A 15,881-nucleotide genomic window follows, 5' to 3' on the forward strand; every position below is an offset into this window, starting at 1 on the left:
GACCTTCCCAGATCAGGGCTTGAACCCGTGTCCCCTGCATCGGCAGGCGGACTCTCAACCACTGCGCCACCAGGGAAGCCCTCAGTAGATATTTAAATCTTATGCAATAGTTTATGGTGAACAACTGAAATATTCATTTTCATATTCTTATTTTCACAGGAAAAAACACAAAATTTCTACTTTGGAAATTATAGTTATTTAATATAACTATAAATGATAATAGTGATGTCTGTGATAGTTTTCATTTATAGCAATTTGCATTTCAAAGCCAAAATATGCATACAGTATTAAAAGTTAGAATGAAGCTAGAAACAAATAGCTCACTATGGTAGGAAATGCCAAAAATTCTATTATTTCTATTAATGAAACAGTTCACTCCTACACTTTTATTTAGAAAATTAAGTTGTTTTAAAATGCACTGTTTGAGGGGTCACAATACCAGGTGCTTGGGAATCTATATAGAGTTTGGGAAAGTGACCTTGAAGGTTGAAACTGTTTATAAACAGTTGAAGCTTACAAATGTCCTTCTTTCCGCTGCCTTGAAGCCAGAGAGGCATTACTAGTCTTACTCATTCGGGAGTCCCCATAGTGTCACATGCTGTTGCTTAAATCAGGTCATAAGTTTGGCCCAGATCCAGGGGATGGGGAAGTAGGTTCCACATCTTGATGGGAGGAGCTACAGAGAATTTGTGGCCATGTTTAACACCCCACATATGTTTGTGTATGTATGTATAGATTGTATATATTTACTGCACCCCATCAGTAACCCCCCCACATATATTTTTTGAGTATATGTACATGTATGAATATATTTCTATATTTTTTAAAAATAAGTTTTGAATAGCTGGAAGTAGTTGAGATCACTTTTCTGATGTCAGTTATTTTTGCTTTATTTTATTGTAAAGAATGCCTTGGAAAGTTTTCCTGAACTAACAATAATTACTCGAGACTCTAAAACAAAAAGTGGGGGATCTGCTATTTCTAAAATCAAAATGAATGGCAAAGCTTATAATAAAAAAACTCTAAGAACTTCTAAAACAACTACTAAATCTGCACAAGTAAGTATATATTGATTGATGTAATTATACCTTCTAGTTGTCAATATAAATCCTACTTCAAACATTGAAACAAGCAAATATTTTACTCTGTTGTTAAATGTGAAATGGTTTCAGGTAGGAATGAGCAGCTCTGGCCTACAGAATAGGGACTCGTTCTTACTCTTTGTTTTTCTCCGTTGCCTACCACGGTATCTGGTATATGGTGAGTGCTCACAAACTTTCTAAATAAGACTAATAATCATCCCATGCTTATAATTATATTTTTAATATTTTTGTGTGTCACTGGGTACAAATGCATACCGATAAGTGGATGTGCACACATTCCATAAGATTCAATATTCCATATCTGTAAAATTATTAAAATTGGAATTCATTTATTTTCAAACATAGTCTAAATTATTGCCTTTTCAGAAAGCAGTTTAGCAACATATCAGTTCCCCATCAAAAATGTGTTTTGTAGAATCATTCACAAATGCATAAAACCGTATGCCTTTGCTCATTGTAGAATTAGTTGTAAGAACAATTCCAGTTATATATCACCAGTGTGAGACTAAATAAATAAAGAGCCACCCAGATAATGTAATATTATGTACTTTTTAAAAAGAAGAGATAGATTCATTCATTCTTTCAATTAAAAAATTTGGTACCTATAGTATACCAAATATAGTTTTGAGTACTAGGAATACAACAGCGAAAAATGGTCCAAAATCCTGCCCTCATATAATTTCTCTTGGGAGGGTGGTGCTTAATAAATAGAAAGATATCCAAGTTTTACTTTGGTTAAAGAAAAAGAATTCTAAAAAATAAAATTGCAAAACAATATATATAGTATGATTCCCTTCCCATTACAAAATTAGTGTTATTGATATATGTTATACATATGGAAGCATGCATATGGAAGAATATGTGACATACTGTTAACCTTGTTTACCTCTGAAGCAAGAATTATAGAATTCTTTACCTTGTAAGTCATCTTCTATGTTTACTGTTTAAATTTTTTGTAATGTTTAACTTTTTTGAAATAGTGTATATTTATATTCAGGAAAAAATAAAGATTTTAAAATACAATTTAAAATCTTATTTTGAATAAGTCTCTTGTCCATATTAATACATATTAATATCTAGCCATGTAAGTCATTTTTAAGATTTCCATTGAGACTTTTGGTCTAGTATTTTCATAAAAGTATTCTTAGTTCAGATGCTCCATGAAATAAATGTGTCTATAAACTCTTTTCTTTTTATAGGAGTTTGCCGTTGATCCAGAGAAAATACAGTTGTATTCTTTGTATCATTCACTCCATCATTATAAATATCATGTTTATCTCATATGTAAAGATGAGGTAATTACTTTTTCGTTTACTTAGAAATGTTTTTCTGAACTTTAAGAATACTGTAGCTGTAGCATTTATATATATAATTTTTAAAGATTACACTGCAGTTACAGTTATTACAAAATATTGGCTATATTCCCTGTGTTGTACAATATATCCCTGTAGCCTGTCTTACACCCAACAGTTTGTACCATTCACTCCCCAGCTCCTATATTGCCCCTCCCGCCTCCCACTGGTAACCACTAGTTTGTTCTCTATATCTGTGAGTCTGCTTCTTTTTTGTTATATGCACTAGTTAGCTACAGTATTTTATAATGTTTTAAAGAGAATTGTTAAAAATTGTTTTAAAAAATGTGTCTATACTCTAAGCTTTGTGCTCAGATTAATCTGAGGCTCACCATCGCATAGGAGCTGTAAGTGGTAATGTTTTTAAGCTGTTATACTCGCTTTACGTTGCCATAATAAATGGCACTTTATTGCATTTTCTTCTCTCATAGGTATAATGATCCTACTTTAATTAATTCTCGTTAGTCACTGCTTTGAATATCTTGCTGTCCTCCTTATCTGTAGAATGGCCTTATCCCAGTTAATTGCAGAGAAAATGGGAGTTTTGTCCGTTGGCATGAAGAAATGATAGTCAAAATTTAATTGTAACTTTTAAGTATCAATTTAAGTTGCTCAGAAATTATGTATGACCATAATAACACTTGGTGGATAGGATGTAAGGATTAATCTCAGAGGTTAAATGGTTGTAGACAGTAAGCTTTTTTGACAAGCATTATCAGTTTTTTAATTAAAAAGGGTTAAGTTGGCTCAAGGCTGTACAATCATGTGTTTGATAATGGTCTGGTGTGGAAAGACGTTCATAAATCTAACCTCTGTCTAGCAAAGGAGAAAGTAAAGATGGTCATGTAAAGTATGTTGGCTATTTTTACAATGCCCTGAAACGCAGAACTTACCCCCAAATTTGTCATTCGGCTTTTAACACAAATGGAAGTAATTGAGAAAGTTTGAACCACTTTTCCTAGCCTTCCTCCCTGCCCCCATGTAGTCAAAAATGATAGGATCAGACCACCCAAATTTATATGAAATAGTCATTCTCCGTGGATGGAATTTTTTTTAAAAATCTGTACTTGTAGGTAAATTTATAAATCCTCTTTTCATTCAGGATATAGAAACAGTAAGCCCTCATAAAGAGCTTATAAAGTGATAAGTATAAACCAATTTGGTATTTCTTTTTATTTTAGATTTCTTCTGTGCAGAAAAAAAATGAAGATTTAGGACAGGAAGAAATTGTCCAACTTTGTATGAAAAATGTAAAATGGGTGGAAGACCTATTTGAAAAATTTGGAGAACTTCTAAATCATGTACAGCAGAAATGTTCCTAACATTTTCACAAAAATTCCATCTATTTTCTAGCACTAATAAGACGGCAGAGGCGGGTGGTCAAAGGGGGTCTAGGGGCCTCAGATAATTGAATGTCAAGCAGTGGTCTCCTGCAAGCATGCCTGCTTTGATCATGAACTTGCATCCTGGTCTCTGCTAAAGGACAGTGGTGCTGCCAAGGAAGTCAGTCCTTTGGAAATGGACCTAAAATCCCACCACGTTTTTATCCTAATGAACGATTTTTCTACTTTGTAAACCATTGGGTAACTGAGTTTTATTTTCAGAAATGTTTTTTGACAAATGATGAAGCATGCACTAAATATAATTTTTCTTTATTGCTAGAGAGATAACACTTAAGTAACATGATTATTTTTTCCTGACTCCGACTAAACACCAGAATGAAAGAGAGGTGGCAGAAAACATGTTAATATTCATGTCTGACCACAAAATGGAAAGTATTGTACATTATGTAAACATCTGGTGTGATGTGACATTCTGTATGAGAACATCATCAGTTTAAAATGTAAAATTCAGAAACTGCATTCTGGTTTATGAACTCCTTTTACTCTTAACATGTTCAGGAAACTGGATGTGGAATTGGTGCAATTCTATGACTGCTTTTTGTGTCAAATTATATGGTGATGAAAAACAATGACATACTATTTTCCCTATCTCAAAGAAAAGTATTTTCCTTTATACTGTTTTTCCTTTGGAAAAATTTTCAATTGTACATTTTATTTCACTAATAGTTGTATTTTTCACAAGGAAAGTGTTGTGGTTATAATTATGTTTGATGTATCTGTACTACACTTCATTATTTTCAGTAAATCTTATTTAGTTATATATTGAATTTCTATTGTGAATTCTATCTTGAGGTAACCAGTTTTGTTTATACAGATTTGCTTCAGTGTTATCCAAAATATGCATTCAGTACTAGAATTAGTTTAGCTTTATAAATGGGGTTGTGTTAGACACTGCAGGAATTTTCTAATTCATGAAAATAAATTTCTTAGTAAACTAGCACTTGGTTAACTGACCTGTCGAAGTAAAAATTAACCACATTATACATTTTGAAGAAAAAAATTTATAATTAGACTACATGCAGTGTTAAACACAGCTTACCCAACTCTTAGAACTGGAAGTGGTAGATCCCTCCTTTAGGTGCCTTTCCAACCTTTATATATGCTATGGTAGCTCTCTTTAGTTTGATAGCTAGTGTTTCTTCAAGTAGTTTAGCTGAGACCATGAATGTATTAGGTTCAACATGACCTTGTGTTTTATTTGTGTTTGCCAACAGGATGCCTTATTTGTTTGAGAAAAAGATTTACTAGTGTCCTTCTAAATGATCTCCTTTTTTACGATTCTAAAGAAGTTGTTAATCATCATGCTTTTGTTTATTTTACCACCATTTAGTGCCTTAAGTAAGTCCTATCAAGAAAGCAGTGTTACTGCTCAATGCCCAAATAAGACGTGCTTATGTGGATATTGCTATTGTCTTGATTTTGAGTTAACAGGCCAACTTCTTACACTTAAAACCTTGGTAAACTGGCAAAGAATTAAAAGTAATACGTGACTTGATTTGAGAATAAACATTGTAGCATTGGGTGAAAAATGAGTATTTGAATTAAGCTTACATATTTATTTCTGATGGTTATCTTATTGAAAGCAATAATCCTTAATTCAACAATCCTCGTACCTGCCATTAGACAAGATAATCATGGAAATTTCTCTCAAGGATTAAATGTTCCATTTCTGAAAGTCTTTTCAAAACCTGTTTAGGCAGCTTATTTTGAAAACAAAAGTAACCTATTAGATTCATTTTGCCTAACTAACTCAAATGAGAGAATATCAGCAGTGAGAGCATCATAAAATTAATTTTGCTAAGTGGAGAAGAGTAGGAAGCAGCCATATTTCTTTCTGATATTGACTCTGGACAGAATTGGTTTCTTTCATTTCCAAAGTGCAGAAGTAGATAACTACATCTCCTAACGTAGTGTTGTAAGTATACACCTTTACGTTATTTCCCCCAGCTTACTTCCCTGAAGCATTGATGGTTTAAACAGTTTTAAAAGCCATCCTGCACTTAGGTAACGCTTGATGTACACGTTTGAAATCACTAGCCACATTTCCTTCATGATAAGACCCATGGAAAACAGAGACCTTTCCTTGTTTCCTGTAGAAAATAACCCATTTCCTTTTCAACTGCAGTTGCCCTTCCAGCTGTTTGCAGTTGTATTCATATTAGTCAAATCAGAGGCCAAGTGTGTGATACTGCCTGGAGGAGAGCCAGTTGCTTTGCACCATCTTCTGTCATTTGATCCATATAGCATAGGTGAAGACATCAAACTCAGGCCTTAGTGAAGTGGGACTATTAGTATGACATACATACATGAGTCCTTTCTTTGTATGAAGTTGAATAAATACCTAGCTGGTTAGCATTCACATTCCTTGCCAGGGAGTTTGAAATGTATAATATAGGAATAACCTTAGGTTGTAGATGGAGTTCAAGAGATAAAGCACATGTTGCTACAACCCAGGAAAACCTGTTTAAGAAAGATTGGATTTTCCTACCTACAGAAACCTAGAAACGATTTACTCCTTAAAAAAATCACTTAGTATTGGTATTTACTTCTAGTTCAGATTAGTGGTTAGAGAAAAGGGGCCTCCTTATTCCCATTTCATGATGACCCAGTTTCTACTTAATTGATCTTCTAATGAAGTCATAAATTTATAATGATTTATGAATTATAGTAAACAGTAGAAACTGCCCATTTTTCTATTATACTATCAGATAGAAAACATTGATGAGATGGAAAAATCTAAACTTAAAATGGCCTAGAAAATATTCAGATTACCATTAAATTTCTAAATTTCTTTTAATTTCTAAAATAGTGAAAATTATTGATGGCTCACATCATTACTATTTTCAAAGTCTCACTTTCCTTTTAATATACATATTATTTTTGTTAAAGCAGCTATTTTCCAACCTGTGATTTTGGAGATATACCCATAAAGCTAATATGGCAGCAGGGTTATTGAATCAGCTTTGGGTCCCAGAAGTTGCTTCAGATGTGCACGTTGTGAATTTTATTGTATCTATAGAATACAATTTTGTTTTAAACTGTAGTTCCATCTGTTTCTCAGAAATACTTTTCAAAGAGTGAAATATCCCAGGATAACTGCTTCTGTGTCAATTACACTTGACACATAACTGCACAAATGAACAATGTACACTATTGGTTGTACATTAACTTACACGTACGACTTTTGGCACCTGTGTTCACAAATGCATGTTTTGGCAAATCACTGTTATTTATAAGTGACAATAATTGAAGTTAAGGATACAAAGAAACCTGCATTTGTAGTCCAGAGTTTTAAGTGGTCCATAATACAATGTATGGGAATGTGAAAGACAATTTTGTATATTTGTTTGTTACTAACTCAGATCATTAAAATGAAAACAATTTTTTAAACAACAAGATCAGAATGTTTTGGGGTTTGGTTTTTTTATTTTTAAGAATTGAAAACTGAGGTATTATCCATGCATCATCATGTTACAGATTCAACGTACATTATAGAGTCCTAAGTAAAGTTATTAGGTACAAATGGTAAAGGGCCCACCCATCATTTTCTCAAATGATTAAGTCAATATTTGATGAATTATTCAGCTTCAGCTGACAATATCAGAAAGTAGTTAGGAGTTTCTGTGTTAAGATACAACTCTTTTAGCCCTTTTCCTCCTATAAAGAAGTATAAGTTCTATAATTTCTAATTTTTATTTGAAAATAATGCATAGCTAGAAGTAATTGCTGATATCCAGATACTTTTTATTATCTATATAAACTGTTGAATAAGTAAAAAGGATTTTGTCTTGACTGATCCTTTAATTTTCAGAATAAGATTCTGCCTTTACTTTCATGTAATATTTTAAAATACTAAGTATTTCAAGTAAAAATATTGTCAGCATATTTGCTAGGTTTTAGTTTTGATTATAAAAGCACTTTTCACTCCTTGATTTTCTTTTACATAGTACAAAAATAAATCTTTAATCAATGACCTCTATCAAAAATTTTTTAAATTCTGTAACATCTCTGTTTTATTCTCCACTGGCTGCTGAAATTGCTGTTCATTTTAGAAAATGGTCATCGTTCATATATTTTAGAAAAGTCATTATTCAAATTATACATATGGCAAACCTAAATAATAGTACTTATACTACACTGCTTTGTTAATTACACTTGACACATAACTGCAGGTAACTGTCTTGTTACTATATGGTTCTTTTTATTAGCATTTTAAAAAATATATACTTTGTATCTCAGAGAAGCTCTCTAAACTCAATTATTTAACGTGACCTTCTCAAGGAAGATGTGAAAGAGGATACTTCTGCTCTTTGCTGTCCATGTGGAATGTTTTTATTACCAGAAAAATAATAAAGCTACTCATTCCTGTACAAAAAAAGTCAAAAAATATATTTTAAAAAGATATAAATCACTCTCTACTAAGTCTTGACATCAGCCTAGAACAAACATACTGTTAGTTCCCAGTATGGGATGGGTCACAAGATTTAAGCCTGTATGGATTGGCCCATTTCTGTGGTATGGCTTTAAGTAAAGTCCTAAATTTCAGAGACACCCATGTTCAAATGAAAATTGAAAAGCACATTCCTAAGTGAAATAGAAATTATCTGGATCATTGATCATTTCAGGTTACGTATGTATCTGTTCTTCAGTTAGCATGAATAATTTAGAACTGACTGGTTTCAAATAAAAGGAAGATACAATTACCTATTAGTCTATTGTTAAGCCTTATCTATTTTGTGATGTTAATCAGGAGTCAAGAAATTGCTTTATAAGAATAGCTTATGTTTTATGTAATTTACTTATGATGTATATAGTTTATTGTTTTCTCTCAAATCAAATACAGATTTTCTTTTAATTTAGCTCCTTACAGTATTTAGAATAAGGCAACAATGAAAATCATTGAAGACATAGAGTTAAAAAATGGACATGGTAGAAATTTTTCTTAAATTGCAGCCAAAATTATCTTTCTCCTGTCCTTCCCCTCTTCACAACCTTTCCATGGCTTTTCATTGCCTTTAGCCCAGACTCTGTCACAGTGTACAAAGTCCTTTAAGGAATGGTTCTTCTTTCCCCATTGTGGCCCAGCCTGAAGGAATGTGTATGTTTTTTCTTGCCTTCAGGTTCCCTCTGCTGAACTATTCTTCATCTTTTAATCTTCAGATTTCACATTAACATCACTTCTGTTTAATCAGACTAGGTGTTTTTTTTTTTTGAAGTATAATTGATTTACACTGTTGTTAATTTCTGCTGTACAGTAAAGTGCCTCAGTTATAGATACATATACATTCTTTTTTATATTCTTTTCCATTATGGTTTATCCCAGGACATTGACTATAGTTCCCTGTGCTATACAGTAGGACCTTGTCCATCCATTCAGCATGTAATAGTTTGTATCTCCTAACCCCAAACTCCTAGTCTACCCCTCCCCCACTTCCCTCCCCCTTGGCAACCACAAGTCTGTTCTCTATGTCTGTGAGTCTGTTTCTGCTTTGTAGATAGGTTCATTTGTGTCGTACTCTAGATTCCACATATAAGTGATATCATATGGTATTTGTCTTTCTGACTTACTTAGTGTGATAATCTCTAGTTGCATCCATGTTGATGCAAGTGGCATTATTTCATTCTTTTTTATGGCTGAGTGTAGTGTTCTATTGTTCATATGTACCACATCTTCTTTATCCATTCATCTGCTGATGGACATTTAGGTTGCTTTCATGTCCTGGCTATTGTGAACATTGGGGTGCATGTATCTTTTTGAATTATGGTTTTCTCCGGATACCTGCCCAGGAGTGGGATTGCTGGATCATAAGGTAGCTCTATTTTTAGTTTTTTAAGGAACCTCCATACTGTTCTCCATAGTGGCTGTACCAATTTACATTCCGACTAACTAAGGAGGGTTCCCTTTTCTCCACACCCTCTCCACAGCATTTATTGTTTGTAGATTTTTTGATGATGGCCATTCTGACAGGTGTGAGGTGATACCTCATTGTAGTTTTATTTGCATTTCTCTAATAACAAGAGAGGTTGAGCGTCTTTTCATGTGCCTTTTGGCCATCTGTCTTCTTTAGAGAAAAGTAATCAGACTAGGTTCTAACCCTCTGGACCAGATCATATGCCCTGTGATTCCTCTAATGTAGGATTTACCACACTGTTGTGGCTGCTTGGTCCTGTCGTCTGATGATAGGACCATGTGTGTTTTCCTCACCATTGTATTCCCAGCATCTAGTGCAGTATCTGTTCTCATTAAATATTTGATGAATAAATGGATATATGAAAGGAAACTTACAGGGAACATTAAAAAGGTAAAAACAGAAAAGTATACAATGAATTTTGCAATAAAGGTGTTCATGATCTTAGTGAGCAACAGTAATTGTGACATCAGAAAAAATGACAATATCAAGAGTTGGTATAATAGGAAAGTTGCTGGTATTTTATGAAAAAGTGAATGTAGTGGCCATGATTTTCTCCATTTTGCCCTCATGCAGAGAGAGCCCAGGGACGAGGACTTCACATTCCTCTGTCTTTGGGGCTTGAGACTCTCTAGACAGAATAACTAGGGAACAAAGTCCTGGTAAAAATAAATGAATGTTTCTGTTAGAGGTACTCACTGTGAGCAAAATACTCTTGGGAGGAGGGTTCATTTCTTGGGGAGGGTCAGGGAAGGCTTCATGGAAGCAGTAATGATCAAGTGGAGCCTCAGAGTTTGGGAGGACTTCTAAACAGGGCTGGATGAAGAAGGCATAATACTTAGTCTGTATTCAGGAGAATGGTTTTGTCTCAGTTCTGTCACTAAACTAGCTCTATCCTCAGGCATGTCATGTGAAGCCTAATCTGGATGTTTTCTCATCCAGAAAGTAAGGTAAGAAAGTCTTCTAAAGCTGTTAATCTTCTCTGAATCTGGATAGAGAGGCTGGAATGTTGGGAGAAATGCAAGTCGGTTCAGTTTGGCAGCACCAAAAGAGAGGGACAGCAGAATGGTAAGAATGGCTTTACTCCATTATTTACTGTCTTTTAGTAACTTGCAAGACTGTATCAGAGTCATTAAGTAGGTATCTTATACACGCACACACCCTAGCAGCGCTTAGTTCATCTGTGACACTAGCATAAGATTAAGTAGAATCATGTCTGATGTCACCAGTCAGTAGTGAAGTACTTAAGATCAGTATCCACATAGTCTTCATCTTGATATCTCCAATAGCACGGAGACTTTTACACAACGGGTACTTAATAGGTAGGTATGTGTTGAGTAGATGGGTGAATGGATAAATGGGGGTTTTTTTGGAATCAGTTCAAAGTGTTTTCAGGTTGACCTCTAAGTAATTCAAAATATAATAGTCAGTGGCCCATTCCCTGCTTTCTCTATTTTTAGAGGAGAACATCTCTTATAGAACGCATCCTTTGCATGTCACTGTGAGTTCTCACTCTGTGCTTACTTCTCAACAGACCAGAGTCCATTCTCTTAATTCTTATATTTAACTTCCGTTTAGTCAATGGAAGTGAATGGGCTATCATCAGACAGCAGCTGTCTTTAAGCAGTGAAGCAGAGAAATTCAAAACGCTAGCAACAAGCCTAACAGAAAGAACCTGGCTTCAGAATGAATTTTTTAAATTATCCTTGTTTACATAGACTATTTATCAATGACTTAAAAACTGTTAATGGGCAAATGAGCAGAAGGTCTTTCCAATGCCAGTCCTTCATTGAGTTTATTATAAGATAATGTTATTTGACTAAAGTAGAAGTCAGGAAGTTAAGGTTTTTCACAGCCAACACTAATGCAAATACATTAACATTACCACAGGAGTCTGCAAACAATTCACTATCAAAAGGATTATGTATTAAAGCACCATTCACGAAGCACTGCAAAGCAAAAATGTGCCTTTTTGGGCTTCCCTGGCAGCCTGGCGGCGCAGTGGTAGAGAGTCCGCCTGCCGATGCAGGGGACATGGGTTCGTGCCCCAGTCCGGGAAGATCCCACATGCCACGGAGCGGCTGGGCCCGTGAGCCATGGCCGCTGAGCCTGCGCGTCCGGAGCCTGTGCTCTGCAGCAGGAGAGGCCCGCGTACCGCAAAAAAAAAAAAAAAAAATTTGCCTTTTTAAGGTATACCTGTAGTTCCTGGAAGGGGGGGGGCCCCGGTTACCCAAAAAAAAAAAAAAAAAAAAATTTGCCTTTTTAAGGTATACCTGTACTGCTCATTAACAAACACATGGCCATCCAAATGAGAACGATGAGAAGTCGTCACTGACTGGAGTCTGATCACCACTGCATTAGTCTACTCAGGCTGCTATCACAAAATACCATAGACTATATGGCTTAAACCACGGAAACTTATTTTCTCCCAGTTCTGGAGGCTAGAACTCCCAGACCAAGGTCCAGCAGAGTCAGTTGCTAGTGAGGGCTCTCTTCCCTGGCTTACAAATGGCTGCCTTCTCGCTGTGTCCTCAAATGGCAGTGAGAGCAGGCTTTGTGGTGTCTTTTATATAGGCACTGATCCCTGCATGAGTGCCCCTCACTTCATGACCTCACTTAACTCTAATTACCTCTCAAAGGCTCCATCTCCAAATCCTACCCCACTGAGGGTTAGGGCTTCAACATATGAATTTGGAGGGACAAATAACATTCAGTCCATAACAACCACTAACTTATCAACTATGGCATAGAAAAGGTGAAAATCATCACTGATTTTCTTGAAATTATCTCCGGTCTACCAGGAAGCAAGAACACAGTTTATATACACCGCTCTCATCTGCTATAAGATTTTCAGAGGTTCACAGTGAGACTCCCTCATCACAGAGATCAAAGACTTTCATCACTGGGCTTCCCTGGTGGCGCAGTGGTTGAGAGTCCGCCTGCCGATGCAGGGGACCCGGGTTCGTGCCCCGGTCCGGGAAGATCCCACATGCCGCGGAGCGGCTAGGTCCGTGAGCCATGGCCGCTGAGCCTGCGCATCCGGAGCCTGTGCTCCACAACGGGAGGGGCCACAGCAGTGAGAGGCCCGCGTACCGCAAAAAAAAAAAAAAAAGACTTTCATCACTGAGACATATTCTTTGAAATTCACACAGGCAATAACATCCTGTCAGTTCCTAATTAAACCTCACCCTTCCCCAGTTCTCTTCTTCCACTGTCATTTTACTGGTCCTAACCACCATCAACTGTAGTAATGGCCTACTATAGTAATCTATGAATTGCTGTTTCCCCCACTTCCCATCTTGCTTTCCTTCCATCCATTCTCTACAGAGCAGTCGGTGATTTTAAACACCACTGGAAACCCTTCAATGCCGTCTGTTGCTCTTAGGATAAAGGCCAAAACTTTACTGGCAACCTCCACTTTCAGCCATGATGGAGTAACAGGGATCAGATGTAACTCTGCCTTATAAAGGAGGCCAAAATTATGAAAATGGTTTTCAAACATTTAAACAATAGGCAGCACAGGATAGTAATCTGAGAGAAGGGAAACAAATGACTTGAGCCCTCCAGCTGTCACAGCTTACTCTCTGGAAAGTTTCTAGGACACAGCACAGGAACAGTGAACCCAGGGCATGTAGGTCTTGCTAAATTGAGACAAACTTCAGGTTTTGGGGAGGCCTAGGCACCTAGAATTTGAAGCACAGAGTACCAGAGAGGAGAAAGCTGCACAAAAACTGAGCTCTGCAGATGTGCAGAGGGTTCCCCTCAAGAATCCAACTAAGTACTGACTGACCAGCTTACATGTGGCAGGAAACTACCAAGGTCAAGTAAAGGACCGCCGGAAAGAGTCAGAACAATCTCCCGAGCTCACACAGGAACTAGCAGCGTTCATGTTCCCACTAGGCAGATTGAAAAGACTTCCTAACACTGGGCATTAGTAGAATCCTCAGGAGATTTTTGTCTCACTAGCGCAACAAAATTGGGCCTGGAATAAAGGCTGTTCTGGACCTATCTAACAGAGCTTAACAGCAATCCTGAAAAAAATTCAATTGCTTTTAAGTCACTTAATTGCATCCCAGAACAAAGCCCAAAAATATATAAAGAAATACAGGGACTTCCCTGGTGGCCCAGTGGTTGAGAATCTGCCTTCCAATGCAGGGGACGTGGGTTTGATCCCTGGTCAGGGAACTAAGATCCCACATGCCAACTAAGCCCATGCACCACAACTAGAGAGAACCCTGTGAATGGCAATGAAGAGCCTATAGGCTGCAATGAAAGATCCCGTGTGCTGCAACTAAGACCTGATGCAGCCAAAAATAAATAAATTAATTAATTAAAAAAAAAAAAAAAAAAAGAAATACAAAAAAATTTCCAATACCCAACAATGTAAAATTAACTTTGTCATCAAATCAAAAATTACCAGGAATGCAAAGAACAAGAAAATACATCTCATTTGAGAAGAAAAATCAATCCATAGAAACAGAAGCAGAAAAGATCCAAATGATAAAATTAGTTAACAAGGATAATAAAACAGCTATTCTAAATATATATGCTCAAGAAGGTAGAGACAGGGGACTTCTCTCGTGGTGCAGTTGTTAAGAATCCGCCTGCCAATGCAGGGGGCACAGGTTCGATCCCTCGCCCAGGAAGATCCCACATGCTGCAGAGCAACTAAGCCTGTGCACCACAACTACTGAAGCCCGCGTGCTGCAACTACTGAAGCCTGTGCACTCCAGGGCCCACGTGCCACAAATACTGAGGCTGAGCACTGCAACTACTGAAGCTGCGTGCCTAGAGCTCGTGCTCCACAGCAAGAGAAACCACCGCAATGAGAAGCCCGTGCACCACAACAAAGAGTAGCCCCCACTCACCGCAACTAGAGAAAGCCCGCGTGCAGCAATGACGACCCAACGCAGCCAAAAATAAAAAAGAAATGAAGGAAACAATAACAAAGATCAATCAAACTAAAAGCTGGTTCTTTGAAAAGATAAACAAAATTGATAAACCTTTAGCCAGCCTCATCAAGAAAAAAAGGAGAGGACTCAAATCCATAAAATTAGAAATGAAAAAGGAGAAGTTACAACTGACACCACAGAAATACAAAGGATCATAAGAGACTACTATAAGCAACTATATGCCAATAAAATGGACAACCTGGAAGAAATGGACAAATTCTTAGACAAGTACAACCTTCCAAGACTGAACCAGGAAGAAATAGAAAACATGAACAGACCAGTCACAAGCACTGAACTTGAAACTGTGATTTTAAAAATCCCAACAAACAAAAGTCCAGGACCTGGTGGCTTCACAGGCGAATTCTACCAAACATTTAGAGAAGAGCTAACACCTATCCTTCTGAAACTTCCAAACAATTGCAGAGGAAGGAACACTCGCAAACTTATTCCATGAGACTACCATCACCCTGATACCAAAACCAGACAAAGATACCACAAAAAAAAATTACAGGCCACTAACACTGATGAATATTAATGCAAAAATTGTCAACAAAATACTAGCAATCCAAATCCAGCAATACATTAAAAGGATCATACACCATGATCAAGTGGGATTTATCCCAGGGATACAAGGATTTTTCAATATCCACAAATCAATCAGTGTGATACACCACATCAACATATTGAAGAATAAAAACCACATGGTCATCTCAATAGATGCAGAAAAAGCTTTTGACAAAATTCAACATCCATTTAAGATTAAAAACTCTCCAGAAAGTGGGTGTAGAGGGAACCTACCTAAACATAATAAAGGCTATATATGACAAACCCACAGCTAACATCATACTCAATGGTCAAAAGCTAAAAGCATTTCCTCTAAGATCAGTAACAAGACAAGGATGTTCACTCTCGCCACTTTTATTCAACATAGTTTTGGAAGTACTAGCCACAGCAATCAAAGAAGAAAAAGAAAAGAATCCAAATTGGAAAAGAAGAAGTAAAACTGTCACTATTTGCAGATGACATGATACTACACATAAAAAGTCCTAAAGACGGTACCAGAAAACTACTAGAGCTCATCAGTGAATTTGGTAAAGTTCAGGTTACAAAATGAATACACAGAAATCTGTTGCATTTCTATACACTGACAACAAGAGATCAG

At 36.4% G+C, this 15,881-nt stretch overlaps 1 protein-coding gene across 1 annotated transcript in view; it reads left to right on the top strand.

Annotated features, from left to right (window-relative positions):
- The window catches only part of QSER1 (glutamine and serine rich 1), a 76,703-nt gene extending 69,455 nt beyond the window's left edge, over positions 1–7,248 (top strand). Inside the window, exons 11-13 of the mRNA XM_024752598.1 lie at positions 906–1,058; positions 2,303–2,398; positions 3,637–7,248. Coding sequence (XP_024608366.1) covers positions 906–1,058; positions 2,303–2,398; positions 3,637–3,777 — 390 coding nt within the window. The 3' untranslated portion in view covers positions 3,778–7,248. The remainder of the gene's footprint in view (positions 1–905; positions 1,059–2,302; positions 2,399–3,636) is intronic.
- The last annotated feature ends 8,633 nt before the right edge of the window (positions 7,249–15,881 follow it).

Source organism: Neophocaena asiaeorientalis, unplaced genomic scaffold, assembly GCF_003031525.2.
Source record: "Neophocaena asiaeorientalis asiaeorientalis breed wild unplaced genomic scaffold, Neophocaena_asiaeorientalis_V1.1 scaffold196, whole genome shotgun sequence".
Classification (NCBI taxonomy): domain Eukaryota; kingdom Metazoa; phylum Chordata; class Mammalia; order Artiodactyla; family Phocoenidae; genus Neophocaena; species Neophocaena asiaeorientalis.